Here is a 21,603-nt window from a genome sequence, read left to right as displayed (position 1 = left end):
AAAGCACCCGGTACTGTTCACTTTAATAAAAAACCATATTTTTACACTAAAAAGTCAATCCTGGTACTATTCACTTTACCCTTTATTTTGTCCTTATCATTAAAACTCAAAGTTTTCAAACCCTTTTCATTAGTTTTCCTTTGAACAAACTCACCCTCCCAAAAAATAATAAAACTAAGAGGCCTACAACTTCAACACAATGCCTGACGACATCAGTGATACTGGGCTTACTCCAAAGCCCCTCAAACAAATCCCGGTTTTTGTTTGCCCAACCTTCCCCATCAGCCCCACTAAAAGAATTGCTCAGAATCTTCGGCAGCCCATTAGCCGAAGAACAGCCCACCCGCGTACTTATTTTGTTGGGTTCTTCTGTTGCCTTGGTCGGTTGATTTTTCTCACAGTTGCAGTGGCAGTCTCTCACCTTCCAAAGTTCGGCAGTTTTCTTTCTCAGCTTTGTTTATCTTCCGGAGAGGGCCAAAGGTAATTATTCTTTAAAGTCTCAGTTTCCAACTTTATTTTTCTTTAGACTAATTTCCAATTTCTGGTTTATAATCGCGGCGCAGTGGCAATATTTCACATTTGGTTTATTTATTTATTTATTTATTTTTGGGTCTGTCATATAATATGTGTGTGTGTATATAAGGGATTAGGTTGATATTAAATTTTAATTCAAGTTTCAAACTTTGACCAAGCAAAAGTAAGTAAAATTTAATCCTAGTTTTTTTCTTTTCGAAATTAATAATTTATAGAGAGGATGCTAATCAAATTAGGAATTCAGCAGTTTTAGCTGAAATTTAAATTTAAGAGGAAGCACATAGAATTATTGCTAAAAATGTGGGGTTGATGCCTCACAGTTCTCATGGATGATGCCTCTCAGTTCCACACACCTATTTTTACCGCTCACACATCCGGTTAATTTTGGGCCATTGATCCGACGGCCGGCAATTGGAAGGAGTGTGTGAAAGGTAAAAATGAGTACCTTTTTATAATCTTGGAGTTGGAGCCCAGGTTTGAAATCAAGAAATTGAGAAACCATGGCCCTGTTTGTAACTATTTGGTTTTTAGTTTTTATTTTTTGGTGCTAGAGATAGAAGGGATGTTTGTGAGAAAAATGAGGAATGGAGAAGGATGACGGGAAGTGGTGAGAGGGAAGAGGGAGATTATACAAAAAACAACCTAAACTTGTTCGTTTTCAATTTTCGGTTTTTAGTTTTCGTTTTGCTTGTCATTGCATATACATTCCTTTCACATTTCTTCCGCCATTATTCTTTCACCTTTCTTCATTTCTCCTTTCTTCCACATATTTTTCCTCCATCTCTGAAAGCAAAATTGTTATCAAACGGGCCCTAATTCTTCGTCAAGGGGGTTAGCTTGCTTGCGGTTCTTAGCATGCAATAATGTATGAGAAGTGAGGTGGTTTTTTATGCATTAGGAAAGAATTTGGGAGGACTGCTTGCAGTGGATAGGAATAGGATCATCATCTTGTTCAACAAAGTTATAGAATTACACTGGACAATGCGAGTGCAATGGTTTTCGTTTATGTACTTTACGTTTCCATCTAATAAGCCTGTAATGCTTTTCTATGCAGGTGAGATTTTCTTCCTTCTGTCAGACCTCTTCAGTGGAAGCCCGAGTCCAAGGTAGGGAGATACTCCAGCATCGATGAAGGCTATAGTGGTGAGCGCTCCAGGTGGACCGGAGGTCCTCCAACTACAAGAAGTTGAAGACCCGGAGTTCAAACACGATGAGGTCCTAATAAAAGTTGAGGCCACAGCCCTGAACCGAGCTGATATCCTTCAGAGGAAGGGCCTGTACCCACCACCCCCAGGTTCCAGCCCTTACCTGGGTCTCGAATGTTCTGGAACCGTAGTGGCTGTTGGGAAACACGTCTCACGCTGGCAGGTCGGCGATAAGGTGTGTGCTCTTCTTACTGGAGGAGGGTATGCTGAGAAGGTGGCTGTTCCAGCTGGACAAGTACTTCCTGCTCCACCTGGTGTTTCTTTGAAGGATGCTGCTAGTTTTCCTGAAGTTTCGTGCACTGTTTGGTCAACTGTTTTTATGATGAGCCGGCTATCTGCTGGCGAAACGTTTTTGGTTCATGGCGGATCAAGTGGAATTGGTACGTTTGCAATTCAGATAGCTAAATACCTGGGAGCAAAGGTGTTTATCACAGCTGGAAGTGAAGAAAAGTTAGCTTTTTGCAAGGATCTTGGAGCTGATGTGTGTATCAATTACAAGACAGAGGACTTTGTTGCGCGGGTGAAGGAAGAAACTGGTGGCAAAGGCGTGGATGTCATCCTGGATATCATTGGGGCAAACTATTTCCGTCGAAACCTTGACAGTTTAAGCTTTGATGGGAGGCTTTTTGTGATCGCGACCATGGGCGGTGCTGTAACAGAGCTAGATCTTCGTGTTGTACTTTCAAAGCGCCTGACCATCCAGGCAGCAGGTTTGAGATACAGAAGTCCAGAAAACAAAGCAGCGATTGTTAGGGAGGTGGAGAGCAATGTGTGGCCTGCAATCGCGTCTGGCAAGGTGAAACCGGTGGTTTACAAGTATTTTCCGTTATATGAAGCGGCGGAAGCTCACCGGCTGATGGAAAGTAGCAAGCATATCGGAAAGATACTGCTTGTTCCGTGATGAATGGTTCGGAGTGTTCGGAGCTTGTGAGCAGCTCGGGGCCTGTATAATGCTTGGATATGCATATTTTGTGTGGCAAATGTTTAAGTTGTAGTACTTTCGTAAATACGATAAATAAATCCGAGGTTAACGGATTATTCGGTTTGTACAATCTGATGTATTAGAGAAGAACCAAAAACTGCAAACCAAAAACAATTTCCCATTCCTTTTATGTAGGTCACAATTACAAAATACAAATGTATTACATATTACAAACCGAAAATTGAACCGAAAAAATCCGAAAATTGAAATACATGTGGAAGCAAATAAAAGAATTTGACCTGCGTTGAGCTTTAACACTACCATCTGTGATAACTACAAGAGCCGGCAGCAGTTCAGAAAAAGAGAAAAAAGGAGAGAAGAAAATCACTCTTCAGGCAGTATCTCAATCAATACCGATACTAACCACGGCGCTATGTTCATCGAGAGCAAAATGCTCGACAGAAAACAAGGCACCACAGAAAAAACACAGATCAAAATGAATGAATTGCAAGTCAGGATGCAAATAAACGCAGTAAAAGCACTCGTTCTATTGACTTCGGCCTCTAGAATAAATCAGCTTTCCTCTTCTGCATGTCTTGCTTCCACTTTGGCAGTTGATAGAAAGCATCTTTTGGCATCCCGAATATAGTCTGAAACTCCTCGTCAGAGAGATAGGTCTGAAAAACCAAGCCGACGATATGTCACTATGATTTCAAAGCAGATATTGATGAAAATGACAACATTCACAAAAGACCAACCTCTCTTCTCTTAAAATCAATGCCGGTTACAGGATTGTCAGATTTAGCCCTCAGTTGGTCATAACTGAATGTACTGCGACTACTTTCACTCTCACTCTCGTCCTGCAGTGTCTTTTGTTTTGAATCATCCTCACTGCTTTCGGAAGCAGGTGCAGATTCACCTGTTTCCTTGACTTCAGGAAGTTCCTGAGGACCCTCTGTTTCAGATAGAAAAAAAAAACAGTTTCACTTTTTGCGCCAGCTGCAAGTACCCAAATTCATCAAATCCGTTTGCTAACCATGCATATAATGGATAATCATAAGTATTCCTACTTTCTTACCAGAAGCACTAGTTTCTGAGGGAGGGCTTTGCACAGGAGAAGCATCTGGTGTTAACTTACTCTTTTCAGCTGTAAGAACATTTGAAAGCGCAGCAACTGCTGCAGCTCTTTGTGTTCCTTGACCTGATGCAGACGGCTTGGGAAGAGAAGGTTTGTTTCCAGGGGATGAATTAAATGCAGAAGATAAAGCAGCTAAAGCTTCTGCTCTTTGCCTTGGTCCTCCTTCACTCGATCCATCGGACTTATCCTGGCCCTGTGATTGCATGGCAGTTGAATTGTTGAATTATTGAATATAATGCCTCAGAAAAGGAGAAGTGTAAGGTTAAAAGGTGCTAAGAAACAACACCAAGTCAAAGACGGATAAAGATCGAATAAAAAAGCTCCATGCTACAGATTAATCTCAGATCTAGCATATCCTAAAGCAAAGAGGGATAAAGGTCGAATAAAAAAGCTCCATGTAACAGCTTAATATCAGGTTCAACTTGTCATAATGCAACATTCGAAAAACCTAAGGGATGTTTGTATACACACCCACTTCCTTAGTTGATTATTCCACAAAAGAATGACAACATGAAAAGAGCATTGAGAGGGAATGGAGGATGAGATGGGGAATGTACACTTTCTAATGCAACTTTCTGTAAATACTTAACTAGGATGAAGGTTCCTACTATTCATTCATGGAATGAATTAAAAGTTCTGCTTGTCTGCACACCGCATGTGAAGACATGACAACATGGCAATAGCATCCACTACAAGCACACGATGCTGGTACAAAAAAATTTATTTACCGCTTGGGATGACTTTCCGGAGGATGGATTGAATGCAGATGATAAAGCAGCTAAGGCTTCAGCTCTTTGCCTTGGTCCTCCTTGGTTCCCAGTGGACTTGTCCTGATCCAGCAACAGATATCCGTTCTCCGTGAATTACAGAAGGATAATAAATGATAATGCTAAAAAATTTTACAAAATTTGATAGATTTTAACCCTTAATGTTGTTCAATCATTTCGAACTGTTATGAGAAGAACATTATTCCGGTAACTAACTTATAACGAGAATCTTAAGACATGATATGATCATGGTTCCCTTGTATATACTAGACAGAATGTATCATATAGCATTTCGCACACATGTATAAGAGGAGATTACGATGCAACGTGTTTGATAATATACATTGCTTACCTCCACAGCATGGCCAATTCCAAAGAGTATTGACACCTTCTTGAGGAATGAGTTTCCTTGAACCTACATTTAGTGTAGATATACTGTAAGAAAATTATATATTAAACCGAATAGTGTAATGCATCCGTATAAAGTACTTTCAATTAAAACAGTTGATATCTACAAAGGTTTTCGACACACTGTCACGCCCCTTTGCTTCACACTTTACCTATCAAAATAATGTTTCAATCACAAAAGTTTTGGTCCGCCTCTAAAATTATTTAATGAAATGTCTGGAATCTCAAATGCACTAGCAAGTGTAGCAGAAACAAAGTCATATTTTAGATGATTATCTCTGACATGGTTATTACACTGAAGAGGGAGAGAATGTAAGCACATCATCAATCAGTAATAATTTACCCAGAAAAAAAATGTTGATTGACTCGTATGTTATTACCAAATTAGACTTCTAGGCTTTCATTTTATTTGAGAAGATAGACTTCTATGCATATTTAATCCCTACTGGTATATGATATTCTATACGTAATGATCCCTAAACCAATTCTCTTCCCACCTAGACAGTTTTCACTTCCCTATTTGTTATGACATTTGCACAGCATTATCATTTACAGTATTCCACACATATATTTATCCTCGCTTAATTTCATTCTAGTTCAAAAGACTAGTTATTTCAATTAATAGGTTAAAGATGAAATAGAAAAGTAAAAACCCCTCCAAAAATTCCAAATCACAGAAATTTGTTGCATTCAACTTAAACGTGTTTTGATTATTCCTTGCTTGACTACAAATTCCTTAAAATTTATCTAAATGAGTGAGAGAGAGAGAGTCTGTTGTTTTAGAACATACAGTGGCTTTTGAAAGATCCCATGAAAAGTATGTTGTAAAGAAGCGAGGTTCATTTCCTTCAGTAACTTTGTATAATGGTACATTAGGAGCCAACCCCTCCAGAGATGCCGCCAGCGCTATGTATTTCTGCACAAATATGAATGGAAAATGTAACAAATGAAACATATGACAAAGATGCAAATATTTTAAGGTATACCTTGCCAATTTCAAAAGCATTTTGCTTTTCTTTCGAGTCTACACATTGACCAACCCAAACAAACACTTCGGCATGTGTGTCAAGTATAAGGATATCCTCTGTCAACAGATCATCCTGAGTGAAGTTGTAAATTTCCTCCACCTGCAGAATTAAAAACGAAGACAGGGATTAGAAGCACTAGCGCCCAAATAAAAATGGAAGAAAATACCGATTACACTCAAAAGGCCAGATAACTCGCCTGAAACTTTCCTGGGGAATCAATGAACAATAAAAAAAAACAGAGTTAGAATGGAACTAGCTTTACAAATAAAATTTCCAACTTAGACATCATTTCATGTCATAAAATTCTACCTCTGTTGAACGAGAATGAGAACAGGTGGGGATCTCTGACAATCTCCTGAGAAACTTTATTGCTGGTGTAACTTTGTTTCCCTCCTAGAGCAAACCAGAAGGATGAGCTCTCAGTTCCCTCTTTAGCATGTTTTAGAGTAACTCCAGGCTGTATTAGCAAGGCATATAAGGCTCAAATAGATGAACATTATATTGGTGGCAATACTGAAAATCGAAAGCCTAAGAAATAATAAATACTATTAAATTACATTAAGCATGAATACTGAACACTGTCCATCCATTGTACGTGCCCAATCAAGTTAACGTGTACAATCATCTTGTTCTTTTGTCATCAAGTCGAAACAATGCCAGAGCCCAGTATACCATTGTTACTTGAAGCCCGACTGAAATACATTTACTAAGCATACTTGGTTTTATTGACTCTTCTGGATGGTGCATCTATGATAAGTTCGAAGGCAAATAAGTTATGTAAGAGGGAAGAGAGAATAGAAATCTTCAATACAAGTATACCTTCAAAAATTCTGCAAGTTTTGCTGCTAACTGTTGCTGTTCAATGGTGCATTGATTTCCATTCCAGGCAAACATTGAGGACCCAGATTGCAGAATGAAACACTCGGTAGAGTTCAATGATGTTGCCACCTAAACAAAGAAATCTGTTTTATGTATACATATAAAAGAAAGACTATTTAAAAAGCCCAAAGAGTACAAAGATTATGTCCAGCAGTGAACAAGAAGTCTAACATCTAAACATAGCATAGAAACCATTCTCTTGAAAGTATGCAATTCTATTTGAATCTTCGTACTACATATATGAAGAAAACACAGATAACTCTATTTCATCTTCCCCTCAATAAATCACATCCAACATTTCATATACCATATTATTCTCCATACCGGCCAACTACAGCATGCCAAAAAATCCAGCGTGAAAAACATTCAGTGGTAATCTTAAAGATGCATACTACTAGGGAACAGATAAGTCTCCAATACGAGGAATTCAGGGGTATATGTAATATCGCAGACAGAGTGCTTATCGCTTTCTAAGGTCAGTCCCCCAAAATATGTGAGCATATATTGTCATGTAGGATACGTGATTACAACATATGAATTGGCTCATACCGCATCAACTTGCACTGCTTTACTGTTATGAACATAAGTTCCAGATAACCGAAAGAGTGCCACACAATCTGCGGTATAAGTTTCATCTGTCAGACCTTTCTCCTCAACCGATTTCTTATAACCAGAGCTCAAGCCACCCTGAAGAGGAAATCAATCAAATTAAAATGATAACAATAAACCCTCAAATGAAACTAATATGGAGAGGTCTTTGCACCAGACTAAAGTCACTAAACTGAACAATACCTTCAGGACCACCATAGGCTGAAAAAGTGCTACTAACTGTGGTGGCTCTTTACCTTGAAATATGTGACCCTGCAAAAGGCCCCTATTATATGTAGGTCCGTAAGACACATTCTCCAACATTGACTAAAGATAATATGATACCTGCACTGGTCTTCCCTTCAGCGAGTTGGACATTGTGCTAGCCAAATGAGAAGCAGTTTTCTGGTCCTCCTAAAATGGGTTATATAATGGAAATTCTTTAGCAGTCCTCTTACAATTGCAACAAGGTTTTCTAATATGGCGCAGAAACAAAATGTCGAAGGATGCTTTCACGAAATATTAGACAAACTATTACCAAAAAGGTAAAAAAATTAAATGAAAAGTCATTAGAATGAAGATAAGAACATGACTCTTTCTTTTGATATCCTCTGTTATTCAATCACTAGGTTTAATAATAGCTTGGATGAAGAGGAGAACAAACAAAGACCCAAACCAAACAACATGTTTAGTGCCCTGAAAACCCTTCCAGAAAATACAAACCACACTTGGACAATAAGTTGTCTCTTTCCTATGTGAATGAAACTTCGTTTTTTTATTTATTTACTCAAAAAATCAAGAAGTGGACATGAAGTACACTGAAACAAGAAGACCAGGAATAACCACCTGAAAATGTCCGATACTACCAACCTATTGTTCCTACTTCAGATCAAGGCTAACTTAAACAGTACAATAATCATCCAAGAATCCAACTATAGCTCAAAGAAAGGAATATCTCCAGATTCTGCAGCTACTGGAGCCCACAAAGAAGCTAAAAAGCCCACCCTCTCCACAACAAAATCAAGCGTTCCTCCTATCTTCAAGAAATGACATTCAACTCTAACCAAAACACCGAAGGACATCAAAGACGCAACATTTTTTTCCACAACCCTCACCCACCCCCAACCCCAATTGAAAGCACAATGTATGCAAGCATGAGGTTGAAGTGCAGGTCTCTTTCTTTATAGTTTATATACAAGAATTCTGACAGAAAGCAAAGTGATTCTTTCAATTATTTGAATCCTAACCAGGAACAAAGTGAATTACCTCAATACTATTTTTTCCAAACCAACAGCACAAAAAGTAATCTTCTTTTCTATCACCAGAGTGGTAAGTATAGAGAATGATATAGCAATCTCCACTGTAAAATTTACCAATATCCTCCTTAGGCAAAGGAGTCTTGGCACCACCATTGATACACCATACCTGAAAAAAAAAAAACAGAATACCCAATATTCCAAAAGATATCAACAAGGAAGCCTAATTAATTAAGTCATTACTAGAAGCATGATTAACATATATCATTATCAACTAGACCTCCATCTTTCCACCTCCTTCTAGCAAAGGTGGGACCTCCTCATTTACGGGAGCACCTTTTGCAACACCCTTTAAACCAACACCTTGTTGCTTCAGCAAAGCTAGCAGACCATGAAGATACAATATTAGATAAAGGCAATCAGAAAGTATTACTGTACACTTTACAACTCAGGAGTTGATAATTACCTGCTACTTTTCCTCTTCCCTCTTCAGTACCAGAAGTTGCTGATCCTGACGGCCAAGAATCGAAGTTGGACTTGAATGAATGTGTTTCATAACCTTGAATAACCCGGGTTATTCGTGTTGACTTTGGTCTATTCTGAGTAGCAAGAAACTCCTGGTGACAAAATTCAGAGTTACATTTATGTAAGTCACTCATAAACCTATCTGCTTGCCAGCATGGATAAAAAAGTGCAGGTCACTACCTCAGCTGCTTGGCTAGCAGATTTTCTGTCCTCCACTTGTGTCACCCGGCCAACCCAAACAAACACCTCTGAACCGCAGTCCAGTAAGTAGCATTTGTTGTTTTCAAGCAAGGATTTGGATAGTTCACCTTCTACAGTCTTCACTTCACCCTCGGTTATGCTTCAAAAACCAGTAAGTTTAAGTTAGAACCGTATGAGGATTATACCAGAAATTAACATATAAGTAGATATTTTGTTTCCGGCACACAACACAGAAACAAGTGTCTGGAGCATGTGCTTACCAGGCCACCTACTACATGCAGATGCACACACATGAAAAGCATACGACCATACGTGTGTGTGTGTGGAGGGAGGGAGGGAGGGAGGGAGGGAGGGAGGGAGAGAGAGAAAGAGAGAGAGAGAGAGAGTTCACTATTTACTAAAAATCAAGAGTTTTAGACAAAAGACAATAACAGAATATGAGAATACCTGTACAGTATAGCAGGAGTAGCTTCTGGAACCACATCATCTTCAGTGATTACCTTCTTTCCAATTGGAGCAAATCCACCCATTAGGACCCAAAATTCACCCGAATCGGACTCTGTATCTAGCTTCCCATCATCTGCCATAATGCACACCATTTTTGACAAATGAAATAAGTAATGAGTGAGAATGGGCAACACAGATAGCAAACATGTAAGGTAACACTTCTGGTTGGATAATGCAGGTATTTTGAGTACCAGAGAAAATGAAAACATGATAAAAGTTCTGTGGGCTTGTATATAATATACATTGTTACACCGTATATGCACTTACCAACTATTGCAACATCACAGGTTCCATGATGATACTTTTCCTTCAAAAACTGGATTACTTCCAAAGCCTTCGCCCTCTCCTGGATATTAGAATTTGCTCCGTTGAACTGAAAGATCTTGTTTTCAGTGTCCAGGATAAACACATCATCATGATTCAGAGAGGAACGCGCAAAAGGAACCTACAAAATCAGAATGCAGGGTGCAATTCCCTTTAAACTCTATCAGAATCACATTTAGGAAACTTAATTGAACTCTAACTCTCCAGACCAAAAGAAAAAGAAAAACTCTAAACCCTCGCATCAGAAGAACAGGATACCTGCTTCATTCTGACAACTCGTTTTCCTTTGCAGATATACAACCGAGTTTCAAATTCGTCTTCCTCAACCTTTTTAAATCCAGAAGCAACACCCCCCTCCAATGGTATAATACAAGGTTTGAAGTATGACAAAAATTTGTCAGATTCATGGCCTTGAATTTCTCGATGTTGCACTGCACGTCCTCCAAGAACTGCATCTAGCTCAACAGTCTTAATAGCTGCTGTCCCAGCTTCATCCTACAATAAAAAGTCACTACATAAACCATTTTTCTCTTACTTCTATATATAACATCAAAGGAAATTCAAGGCAAGTTCAAACTTTGAACATACATACCTGACTTGTATCTTTCCCAATCCAGAAGTGTATGTCATAGAGATAAGCGCCCCCTTTGTTTTGTGTTGTCTACAAACAGTCAGAGAAGTGCATGAGAACATATGAATGAAAAAAGCCTCCTTGAAGGTAAGCCTTTTTATTCCAAAGTATGATATGTCCTACACCCATTCCCCATCCTCCTCCCCATCCCTGACTACCCCTTTCTTAAGGTGGAACATGCAAAGAAAGGGAAAGGCATAAAAAAAGATTTGATAGAGAGCCATGGTAATAGTGTGCACCATTTTGAGTGCTAAATTTATTAATCAGTGCAAACCTCCACCATTTTTTTATTAAACCTTTTAAACCCAAACGTAACAGCTGATAGAGGGAGAACACAAAAAGTTATTCAAGAAGAATGACATCAACTTATGGATCACCCAAAAAAGAAAAATTGAACTTTTGCATTTCTCGGAAGAAAATTACTGACAAATTTCGTTCTTTTTAAGCAATCTTGCGAGGAAAAAAGTATAAATAGTAAAGGCTTCGAAAAGAATAAAAGAGAGTAAATAAATAGACAAACCTGCAAGACAATATAAGAATCCCCCATATAGAATTTTCCATGTTCAGATTTTGGCAAAGGAACTGGTTGGAAGTCCTCAATTCGCCAAATTTCAGCCCCTCTATAACATGTTAAGTTTCACGACCTCAAATGTGGAAACACAACATGATTAACATATTTAAAAGATAACCAGAAAGACTTGCATATTCCCAAAATTGATACAAAGTATAACGTATAACCTACTTTACATTTTTGTCTATAACAACAAAACCTTTATAGAAACAGACTTTACATTTTTGTCTATAACAACAAAACCTTTATAGAAACAGAAAACTTCCTCGGTAAGTTTTCAATTGTCTTGACTGAATAATCAATTACACATGTATGGATATATATAGCATTTTGGCTATTTACATTAATACCCTTTAACTGCTTTAACTAATCACTTAACTACCTTGACTAATCACAGCTATTAACAAACTAATTACATTTACTTATAACAAACTATTTTACAGTAGCTGGAATGGATGACCTTCACTCAACTCTTTAGGTTCGGCCACATGAACCCTAGCCTCTATTCCAACTATCCTGGGCCGTAATTTTGTTTTAAGTCGCTTTTACTTCATTTTTTTTTAATTTTTTATTTCTGTGGATGCAAGATAGTAAGATTGTTCCTGTCCTTCGTTATAGTTCTTAAAAGAAATAATTTGCAGACTCCATTTTATTGAGTCACCATCTCTGGTAAAAGGATACATCCTTTGACCTGATCCCTGAAAAGCCGGATCCAAAGCTTTTGTAGAGCTAGACATTGCCTGAAAATCCCTTAAGAAAGCTTTCTTTCAGCAAGGCAGAATTACTTTGAATCCTGCGTCCCTATAAATTCCACAAGATTTCACTGCAAGGAAAATAAAAAACAAAGACAAATAAACAAATGGAGTTTTGTTACCAAGCCAAAATGAATACTACATCATTTTCAAAAACAGTATAGAGATAACTTATGTCAAAAGTAATAGATCTGCTTCAATAATTCTTATGTACAAATGTGAGCATTGATACTCAACACAGAAATTCAATAGAGATGCTACAGTAAATCTTAGCACTACGACAATATGAGTTGTTAGAATAAGATCTCTTCTTGTGATGTTTAAATTGTGAGCACTTACATCTCGGATCACTATATATCTCCATAAAGCTACACTAACCGGTTATTGATTTTCGTATACAACGAACTTTAAATCAAACAGGTAAAAGTGCTTGCCAAATAAGACATAACACCAACATGCGTAAGTTAACTCATGCATGAGAATGAAGGTCAAGCGCTGATGCACTGTATTTAGAATTTAGTTGTCTAACTTGGTTGGTATGTCTCAGTCCATTTACGTCAGGTTCTAGCTTATGTGTTGGCCATTGAACCTTGGATCAGATACTCAAGTTACACCACTTGATATATTCAGCTAGGAAACACAAATCATGTTGGCAAAACATTTATAAACTCTCTTCGCTGGACTGATTCTCAAGTGAGATATTCCAAAAGGCATTTCCCAGACTACAATAGTTTCACGGACTCCCCTTCCCTGGACTAACTTCTTGACTGAGATATATCCAGAGGTAGTTCCCGATAATATTAGTAGGTATCTAACTCTCATAAGTGCATCATTGCTTCCACCTCTTGCTTTTCATATAGCTAGAATTTGGTCCATATATGCTACCAAAGAACTTAGAAAACCTCTTCTCAGTTTATGATCCTCCTCTTCAAGCTTCGTCCTAGTAGGCTTTCTTTAGGTAAGCCTCCATTCATAGTGATACAAAGACCTAAATTCCACCCTGCTGGCTACCCAGACCACATCTTTAGAAGTTTATCACCTTTTTTCTCCTTCTTTACATGTGAGCATGCAGATGTCAGTAGAAAATATGCATCAAAAGGGAAATATACTTCAGCCAATTAACAAACTGTCCTAAGATTTTTCATCATTAATACTACTCGCTGGTGTTACAGTGGAGCCACTTCTGTACCTAAAACTAGTCCCTGACACTACTAGTTTATAAAGTTCTACATAGATGTTGCTTAGATTATCTTTGTACAGTTATAAAAACTAGTGTTTGACATACAGTCCTTCCCTTGAAGTTCACACTTAGATCATCATGACTTAATCATAGATGAGTGATCAATCCATAGAATATACTTATGGCAAAAAATTTCTAGAAAACGAGTTTGACCTCAAAGCTGATCCTATTGGTCTAACATAAGTTTATGTTCACATATATTATATATTGGGTAATATTAAATTTTATATCTGTACTACTGTCCATTCAACTTGGACCACAAGCTAGTTAAACCACTGGCTTCAAGTACGCACTAAGGCTGAAGAATCATCATCGGTAACTTCTCAGCCAAGAACAGTCATCCAACTCATCTTATTTTTTACTCAAGTAACAAATATTTGATACTTCCAAACAGGCTGTATATAATCCATCCATGAAACATCTGCTAGGTGTGTAGGACTGCAGACTCAAACACTGCAATTAATTACTGAACCCACTTAGTGCGAATAATCCTCCAGCACAGCTTTCCTCTGGACCATAACATTCCCGAATCCAACTGAAAAGAAGCAAACTGAGAATATCTTGGCAAATTTAAACGTCCCTTCCAGTATTCAAACAAGTGAAAAACTACCCAAGAACTGAAATATGACTTGTGATCAACATGACCACAGAAAAGGCAATAGGACTGGATACTTGATTACTATCAAATCCAAAGTTATAAGACTTACCAGGAACATGCCTGATTACACAACAGCAAAATGAAGGGAGATTAAAGTACACTCGTACACACGTGCATGGACACGCAACGTTTTACCAAATGAAAGAACCCAGATAATATTTCATCAAAAGGCATTCATAAAAGAACCCAGATAATATTAAGATCTTCTAGTCATCTGTTCAATCACTCACTCAATCATTTCAACTCAGTCGATTCGGGCTTTAGATAAACTAAAATCAAGATAAGGTTATGAAAAGAAAGGGTCAGATCAAACGATACCAACAAGCATAGATGATCAAACAACTACCAAGCAATAAGGAGGCAAAACCAACATACCCCATCAGATCAAGTATTCAACTTTATCCAAAAACACAAACAAAAATAAAAACAACCAGAGCCTATTAAATTTGATACAAACCCATAAAAACCCAGATAACAAAAAACGAGAATTGCAAACAAAATAACGATCAGAGCAAATATGGAATAGCTCTGAAAACAAAGAGATCCAGATAACATACAGAAAAATGGGTATTGATGGAGCTGAAAAGAGTATGAGATCGATCAGAGAGAGAATTGACGTACCAGAAATAGGATCTCTGTGTGTAATTGTAATGATGGAGGGTGGTGGGGGTGAGAGATAATACAGAGAGAGAGAGAGAGAGATGGGAAAAAGGGTTATGGGAGGGACGAACTGCAAGAGCTGGCAATAAAGAGGGAGAGAGAAGAAGATAGTTGGAAAGAAAAGTGAATTATTGCTGCGGGTGTGCGCTTCTCTCTCTAACTTTTTCGTGAAGCCTTTGAGATTTGTAATTTCAGATAGATAGAGAGAGAAAAAGAGAGAAAGCAGAGTTTCACAGAGAGAGAGAGAGAGAGAGAGAGAGAGAGAGAGTTAATGGAAATATATATGAATTTTGGTGATGAAATGGTGAGAGGAGGAAGAAGAGAGCAACAGAAATGAAACGACTCAAAACGGAAGCGGAATGATAGAGAGGTTAGAGAGAGAGAGAGTTTATGGTTTTGACAGGCAGGTCGTTAATTAAGGCAAAGATCCGGTGACGGTGGCACCGGCCATGTTGGCTATCCTCTTTGCTTTTTTCGAATTTCTGATTATTTTGCTTACTTTCCAATTTGGACTTTTTATTTCTCTTTTTTTATTATTATAATATTTTAATCTTTTTTTTTAATTCTTTTTGTCTTGGATTTATAGCATTACACTTTTTCCCCAACCTTTTATTTTCTACGTAGAAATTTTGTCTACTTTTTTACATGTTGAAGGGAGAATTCTATGGTTTTTACTGATTTCTTTGTACCAAAGCAAAATGAAGGGAAAAATAAAATCACAAATATATATATATATTGTTGAAGGAAAATTCAGAGAGTTAAGCTAGGGGTGGGACGACAAGAGAGAGAATACAGAGCTCAACTGTTTTGAATTGTACACGCTTCTTTGTGGCCTTATTCCTTTACTTATACTGATTAGGGGGCTTTACTTGCCTCACTATCACATTCTTAAACAATATTAACTACAACACTCCCCCTTGCCCTTGAGTGTGTAAAACTTAAGAATTAGCCACATCAAGTCTTCACCGATGATTTTTGGAGTCTTCAATCGACATAGGTAGTTACACATGCAAATCTAAATTAAGGTTTCATACAAGGAACATAAGCTCACAAAAATCTGACAATAGTAAAACCAAATGCGGGACATAACTCCAAGTCTCGGAGGAAAGGTGACAAATGCAAAGTCGATGTTTTAGGTAATCAAGCGGCAATTAATGCTCAAATCAGGGTATGACCAACCTAAAATAGGTGCCTCGTCAAAACCTTGCCATGTTAGCAAAATTCATGAACTAAAGGAAAAAGAGTACATTAAGATTAACTTGGTATCTATCAGATACGCCCCTTCAGATCGATAAAACTCTTTAACTAGACTACAAGTAGTGTAAATGAAACAGTTTAGGCATTCCAATTCCTCGGATGAGCTACAAAAAGGATACTTTGACAATAACTTGGTGAAGAGATCAACGAGGTTATTTTGGGAACGAATTTGGTTGATTTCAATATTCTGATGCTTTTGATGCTGAAGAGAGAAGAAGAACTACGACGCAATGTGCTTGGTATGATCTCCTTTAATGTATCCTTTTGAATCTGGTTTATACATGCAGAATTATCTTCAAAGATCATTGTTGGTACGTCAACGATGGTCAACAATTCATGTGTGCTTCGAATATGCTCGACAACGGCTCTTAACCACGTTCACTCATAAGCAAACTTACAAAGAACAAGCATCTTGACATGGTTTGAACCCAGAGCAACTAGGGTTTTCTTTGTAGGCCTCCAAGATATTGCGGTCCACCAACGGTAAAGACATAACTCGTTTGGGATCGTGTTCAGTGCAGGTCATGTAAGTACCCAATATTAGCATAACCAAAAAGGCGAGGATCAACTTAAGGACCGAGAGGGGGCGATGGCCACACATGAAGATGAATAGGGATAAAACAAGCCCAAATCCATTATACCTTTAAGTAACGTATAATGTCCGTAACACATTTCAGTGTCTGTGTATAGGCGTGTGTTTATATCTTGCTAAAAGATTCACAACGAAAGAGATGTACAATCTTTGATTGGTAAACCAGAATATGGTCAGAACAATGCTCGATCTCAAGACCAAGCCAATATCAAATTTTCCAAGATCCTTCATCTCAAATTCTAATTTAAGGTATGCTACAATTTCTTAAGCTCCTCAGGAGTCCTAATGAAATTTTTGCCATCGACATAGACTGCAACAATCATAAATCTGGAACTAAACTTCTTAATGGACATGCAAGGGCATAGTTCATTATTCACATATTCCTGACAAGTCAAATACTTGCTTAGACAATTATATAACATCCGTCTGAATTGCTTCAATATGTAGTGAACGCCTCAATCGAATAAAGAGTGGTTCCTTGATTTAGAACTATTTGACCAATGAATGTAAGCCCATCAAGAACTTTCATGTAGATTTTTCGTATCAAGATCCTCATATACACACTTTAGTTGCATGTCAAGTCTTTCGGAAACTACTAGACTTGCAAGCCTATGCCTGGCAATTCCTAACACGACTCGATAACCTAACATTACACGACACAAAATTAACAAGTGTTCGAGTCAACACGATAACGAATTGGGTCGTTATCGGGTAACTCGCACTTGTTAAGATAATGGGTTGGTTCGAGTATACATATGGGTAACACGATACACGATAAGCAAAATATTAATTTAATAATTTTATAACCATAAAAAATACTATAATAATTATATATATTAATTTAACAATTTTATACCCCTAAAAACTATAATAATTATATATATATACATATTAAATTAAATTTAAAAAATTGGTGACCATTGGATCGGTTGAGATTGAATCTCAGTTGTCCATTGTGCATTAGGTTAGACGTTATCCTTCTCTTCTCTCTCATTCACTATGATCTCTCCAGTCCAGACTTACTCACATGCCGTCTCCTTAATCCGCATCTGTCTCGCATCCTTCTCCGTTCACTTCCTTCAACTCGACTCCGACAGCCACAAGAAAACCACACACAGGCAAGCACACGCTAAAGGTATGAATGTTGTATTTTTGCGTATTTTGTGTTTTTTTTTTCAAAAACTAGTGATTTGGGGTTTTCGTTAAAATTAAAACTAATGGTTGGGAATTTTCTGGGTTTGGGGTTTCTGGGGTTTTCTGATTTTGGAGATTTTGGAGTTTCTGGGTTGGGGCATGTTTGCAAACATTCAAAAAAACCCAGCGATTGAGTAAGCGTGCTTCGTGTTGGCTTCATAAGCTTGAAAATCACAAAAGGACGAGGCAGAAATAGAATCAAGCATTGAAATTTGGGAGTATATATATTGGGGATATGTTTTCAGGGAACTGGGGAGGTTAGAATTTAAGTGGCATGTGAAGCAGGCAACGACAGTGTAGTAATGCCCCACCTATTTTTGTTTTGCTGTAGTAGATGCAATGTCCAATTATTTGTCCCCAAGTATTGGCAATTAGCAGGTAGGTCTTTTTTTTTTTTTAATTGTGAATGCCTCTAGTTCTTTTGTATCTATGTTTCATTTGGGGTCTATTTACTTGAAGTTAATAAGTGGGGTCTATATTTGTTTTCCACATTTGAAGATTTGGAACAAGCAAAGCAATTAAGCAAGGCTGCAACCTACAAGTGCAAGGTATTTTTAATTGAATTGTGAATTTGAAAGTAAATTTGAATTGGATTCTGATTTGTGGATATGTGATTTGGATTTTGAAATTGAATTGGATATGTGAATTTGGAATGGAAATGTGAAATTGAAATTGAAATGGATATGTGAATTTAAATGGATATGGATATGTGAAATTGAAATTGAAATGGATATGGTATGGAATTGGTATGAGCAAAATTTTACAGTTTTGTTTTTCTTTCTTGAAGCAATGGATGTTGTAGAGCAAGATTTTACGAACCTTAGTGATGGAGCGTCAATGGAAGTTACAATGGGAATACAACCTGATCATGGAAGTGAAAATACAGAAGATACAAATACAAGTTCGGCAAAGAAAAAGGCTAGAGTGATCAAATTAGGTAAGCAAACACTCATGTCTCATGTTTGCAAAACTTTCAACAAATTGACTACTATTTTTGAAGATGGTAAAAGTCATGCTCAATGTAAAGATTGTAAGAAATTGGTAGTAGATGATAGTCATCATGGGACGGGTAATATGAATAGACATTTGAAAACATGCCCTGGATTGACTGGTGAATTATTGTCGGTGTCTGAATTATGTTCCCAAAACTTTGATCCTGTGGTATTCCATGGCTTATTGGTAGAGGTCATCATAAAGCATAATCTTCCTTTTAGTTTTTCTGAATATGAGGGAATTAGGACTTTGTTTGCATAAATATCTCATGATATTAAGTTACCGTGTAGAAATACAATTAAAGCCTGTGTGTTGAGGATGTTCAAAAATGAAAAACAAAGGCTTCATAATTTGTTAGGCTCAGTTGAAGGTAGAATTTGTTTGATATCAGACTTATGGACCTTGCAATGCACTGATAGGTATCTTGCTCTTACTGCTCACTTTGTAGACAAAGATTGGAAATTGCATAAAAGAATTTTAAGTTTTTGTCACATACCTCCTCCACATATTGGTGTTGCATTATTTGAGAAAATTAATGCATTGGTGACTGAGTGGGGGATTGAGAAGAAGTTATTTTCTATTACTTTGGATAATGCTTCTTCAAATATTTATTTTGTTAGCGTTTTGAAGAATCAATTGAATCTTAGAAGTCTTCTCGTGATGAATGGTGACTTCTTTCATGTGTGTTGTTGTGCTCATGTTTTGAATTTGATAGTCCAAGATGGACTTAAAGAAATTGATTCTTCGGTGATAAAGATTCGTGAATGCATCAAGTATATAAAGGGCTCTGAGGCTAGGAAACTAAAGTTTTATGAATGTGTTAGACAAGTAGGGATATTGGATGCTAGGAGAGGTTTGAGACAAGATGTCCCTACTAGATGGAACTCAACCTATGTTATGCTAGATAGTGCAATTTTCTATCGATATGCTTTGATTCATTTAGGGTTAAGTGATTCCAATTTTAGTAGTTGTCCTTCTTCTGAAGAGTGAGATAAAATAATGAAGATTTCCAAGTTTTTTGGGTACTTTTATAAGGTTACGTGATTATTCTCTAGGACAAAATACCCCATATCAAATTTGTTCTTCCCTAAGGTGTTCTTAATCAAACTTCAAATTAAGGCAGCCATGGATAACTCTAAAAGTTTCATGAATAAGATGGAGACTTACATGTACACGAAGTTTGAGAAGTAGTGGTCAGAGTACAGTTTGATTTTGGCAATTGCAATCATCTTAGACCCTCATTATAAATTGCATTTTGTGGATTGGACTTACACAAAGCTTCATGGTGTGAATTCGGTTGAATTTACAAAGGTTAATGACAAATTGAATGTTCTTTTTGGTGTGTACTTGGAAAAACTTTTGCATCTTGATAATTCATATACTCTAATGAATTCAGTGCCTAATCATCAAACAGAATCTGGAGATGTTCTCTTTGAGGTTGATAAGCTCATATTTCTATATATTTTACATCAAATTCACTTGTCTTTTCTTAGTTAGTTTCTTATATTTTTGAGCTATTTACTTTGTTTTGGTATTTTTTGGGATTTGTCAAGCAAAGAAAAGAAAAATAAAATAGCACAAGTGGGATTTTAAGTAACAAATTCGTCAAAAATGCCTATGCAGATCAACTGACTTTGAAAGCAAGTTGCGAACAGTTCAGAATCAATTAGAGAATGAACTTTATATGCTTGGAAAACTACGGATGTCTATTTTCTGGAGCATTTCACAGATTGCTAATATCATTTTTCTAGAAGAAGTTATGGTTGTTTTAACACTGAAAGGTTCCCAAGAGGCTGAGCAGTTTGTAACTGACAAGAATGCATTGAAAGCAATAAATCCAATAAATCTATCAGCCAAAACTAATGTAGCCAAGAACAAGTCAGCTGACACCTATTCAAATATCAGAGGAAATGGAATTAAAGATGAGGATTAAGTGGGAGTAATGGGCATAAAGGTTGCCTAAAGAGTTACAATTGTTTTACCATTTCCTCTCACTTATTGTCATCACTAAATGGCTGTTAGTAGGGTGAGTTATGGAGAAGAAATTGGGGCAACAAGCAAGAACAAAAAGGCTGTAGGTTGCAGCGGCAAAGGGAGAGGAGAAAAAAAAAAGAACAGAACAAAAAGGCAAGGCAGCAACGTTGGGGAAGGAAGGAAAGGAAGGAGGAAATCTTGGCATTCTCTTCTTGCAGTTTTATCTTCTCAAACTCATGTCTTTATTTTGGTTTTATTTAAGGATTATGTGTAACTAATTTTTAGTAGTTAGGGGCTATTTTGAAGCCCGAATATGATTGCAAGTTGTTATGACATTTTGTTTGAATTACTTTTATGAATGGATGAAAATTAGTTCACTAATTGTCTCATTGATGAATTCTTTATGTGTTTTTCTACGGATGCATACTTAGTAAGCATATATAGGATTCTAATGCTATGAATATGTGTGTGTCTGCCCTTGTCGAATGAGGACCTACATATGTTCTAGAGTAGTACTTGTTAATTGCAATTAACATGTGAACTAATTTTTAGGATAAGTAAGACAATGCTAGTACTTACGATGCCTTGTGATGACTCAAACTCTTTTCGTTCTTAATGATTTCTACTTGTTAAATCTATGAACACGCCATTCTAGATTGCGTACTAGGGACTAAGTTAAGTTGAAAATGCCATTCTCCTAACATACTACATAAGAAAGAGTAATAGGTTGAGTTCTAACATTGAGCCAACTTCAGCATCTTCATCCGAAAATAAAAGGAATTTGAATGAAACATAACAT

The 21,603-nt window shown here is 37.1% G+C and overlaps 3 protein-coding genes across 12 annotated transcripts; 2 read left to right on the top strand and 1 right to left on the bottom strand.

Annotated features, from left to right (window-relative positions):
• The first annotated feature begins 259 nt into the window (after positions 1–259).
• On the top strand, positions 260–2,842 carry LOC126592882 (uncharacterized). Of its 3 annotated transcripts, XM_050258675.1 has the most exons (3): positions 659–697; positions 855–965; positions 1,589–2,842. In XM_050258675.1, the coding sequence occupies exon 3, from the start codon at positions 1,663–1,665 to the stop codon at positions 2,638–2,640; it is 978 nt and encodes a 325-aa protein (XP_050114632.1). In that variant the 5' UTR covers positions 659–697; positions 855–965; positions 1,589–1,662; the 3' UTR covers positions 2,641–2,842. The 3 variants fall into 3 exon arrangements, with proteins under 3 accessions (XP_050114630.1, XP_050114631.1, XP_050114632.1); XM_050258673.1 differs by lacking the exons at positions 659–697; positions 855–965 and adding an exon at positions 260–480; XM_050258674.1 differs by having other exon boundaries at positions 636–965.
• Positions 2,820–15,237, bottom strand: LOC126592881 (villin-3). Of its 2 annotated transcripts, none has more exons than XM_050258670.1 (24): positions 14,756–15,237; positions 12,166–12,307; positions 11,434–11,533; positions 10,875–10,943; positions 10,541–10,777; positions 10,226–10,403; positions 9,899–10,031; positions 9,431–9,590; positions 9,192–9,342; positions 9,006–9,106; positions 8,736–8,894; positions 7,815–7,883; positions 7,674–7,742; positions 7,431–7,568; positions 6,822–6,950; positions 6,312–6,459; positions 6,199–6,209; positions 5,961–6,101; positions 5,765–5,890; positions 4,919–4,981; positions 4,528–4,629; positions 3,740–3,992; positions 3,420–3,616; positions 2,820–3,338 (listed from the first exon to the last, which is right to left on the bottom strand). In XM_050258670.1, exons 2-24 carry the CDS (start codon positions 12,219–12,221, stop codon positions 3,225–3,227), a joined length of 2,904 nt encoding a protein of 967 aa, XP_050114627.1. In that variant the 5' UTR covers positions 12,222–12,307; positions 14,756–15,237; the 3' UTR covers positions 2,820–3,224. The 2 variants fall into 2 exon arrangements, with proteins under 2 accessions (XP_050114627.1, XP_050114629.1); XM_050258672.1 differs by lacking the exon at positions 14,756–15,237 and adding an exon at positions 14,692–14,710.
• A 2,360-nt stretch (positions 15,238–17,597) lies between these two features.
• LOC126592641 (uncharacterized) lies at positions 17,598–21,171 on the top strand. 7 transcript variants are annotated; one of them, XM_050258396.1, is made up of 5 exons: positions 17,601–17,778; positions 18,172–18,215; positions 18,336–18,385; positions 18,625–18,774; positions 20,454–21,171. In XM_050258396.1, exons 2-5 carry the CDS (start codon positions 18,172–18,174, stop codon positions 20,498–20,500), a joined length of 291 nt encoding a protein of 96 aa, XP_050114353.1. In that variant the 5' UTR covers positions 17,601–17,778; the 3' UTR covers positions 20,501–21,171. The 7 variants fall into 7 exon arrangements, 5 of the variants coding, with proteins under 5 accessions (XP_050114354.1, XP_050114351.1, XP_050114350.1 ...); XM_050258395.1 differs by having other exon boundaries at positions 18,169–18,215; XR_007612744.1 differs by lacking the exon at positions 18,172–18,215 and having other exon boundaries at positions 17,603–17,786.
• Positions 21,172–21,603: the final 432 nt, after the last annotated feature.

Source organism: Malus sylvestris, chromosome 12 (genome assembly GCF_916048215.2).
Source record: "Malus sylvestris chromosome 12, drMalSylv7.2, whole genome shotgun sequence".
In the NCBI taxonomy this organism is placed as follows: domain Eukaryota; kingdom Viridiplantae; phylum Streptophyta; class Magnoliopsida; order Rosales; family Rosaceae; genus Malus; species Malus sylvestris.
The sequence above is the reverse complement of the archived record's forward strand: the minus strand, read 5'-3'. Positions and strand labels throughout refer to the sequence as shown.

What these genes read in the sequence shown, in the direction of transcription:
- LOC126592882 (XM_050258673.1), top strand. Translation starts at nt 1,663, where the DNA reads ATGAAGGCTATAGTGGTGAGCGCTCCAGGTGGACCGGAGGTCCTCCAA.
- LOC126592881 (XM_050258670.1), bottom strand. Translation starts at nt 12,221, where the DNA reads ATGTCTAGCTCTACAAAAGCTTTGGATCCGGCTTTTCAGGGATCAGGT. An exon ending in GAGTTGTCAGAATGAAGCAG is followed by an intron (nt 10,404 to 10,540) that starts GTATCCTGTTCT and finishes CTGATTTTGTAG; the next exon opens with GTTCCTTTTGCGCGTTCCTC. An exon ending in AAGGAGGTGGAAAGATGGAG is followed by an intron (nt 8,895 to 9,005) that starts GTCTAGTTGATA and finishes TTTTTTTTTCAG; the next exon opens with GTATGGTGTATCAATGGTGG.
- LOC126592641 (XM_050258393.1), top strand. Translation starts at nt 17,643, where the DNA reads ATGATCTCTCCAGTCCAGACTTACTCACATGCCGTCTCCTTAATCCGC. An exon ending in CAGGCAAGCACACGCTAAAG is followed by an intron (nt 17,779 to 18,624) that starts GTATGAATGTTG and finishes TCTTTCTTGAAG; the next exon opens with CAATGGATGTTGTAGAGCAA. An exon ending in GGCTAGAGTGATCAAATTAG is followed by an intron (nt 18,775 to 20,453) that starts GTAAGCAAACAC and finishes ATGCCTATGCAG; the next exon opens with ATCAACTGACTTTGAAAGCA.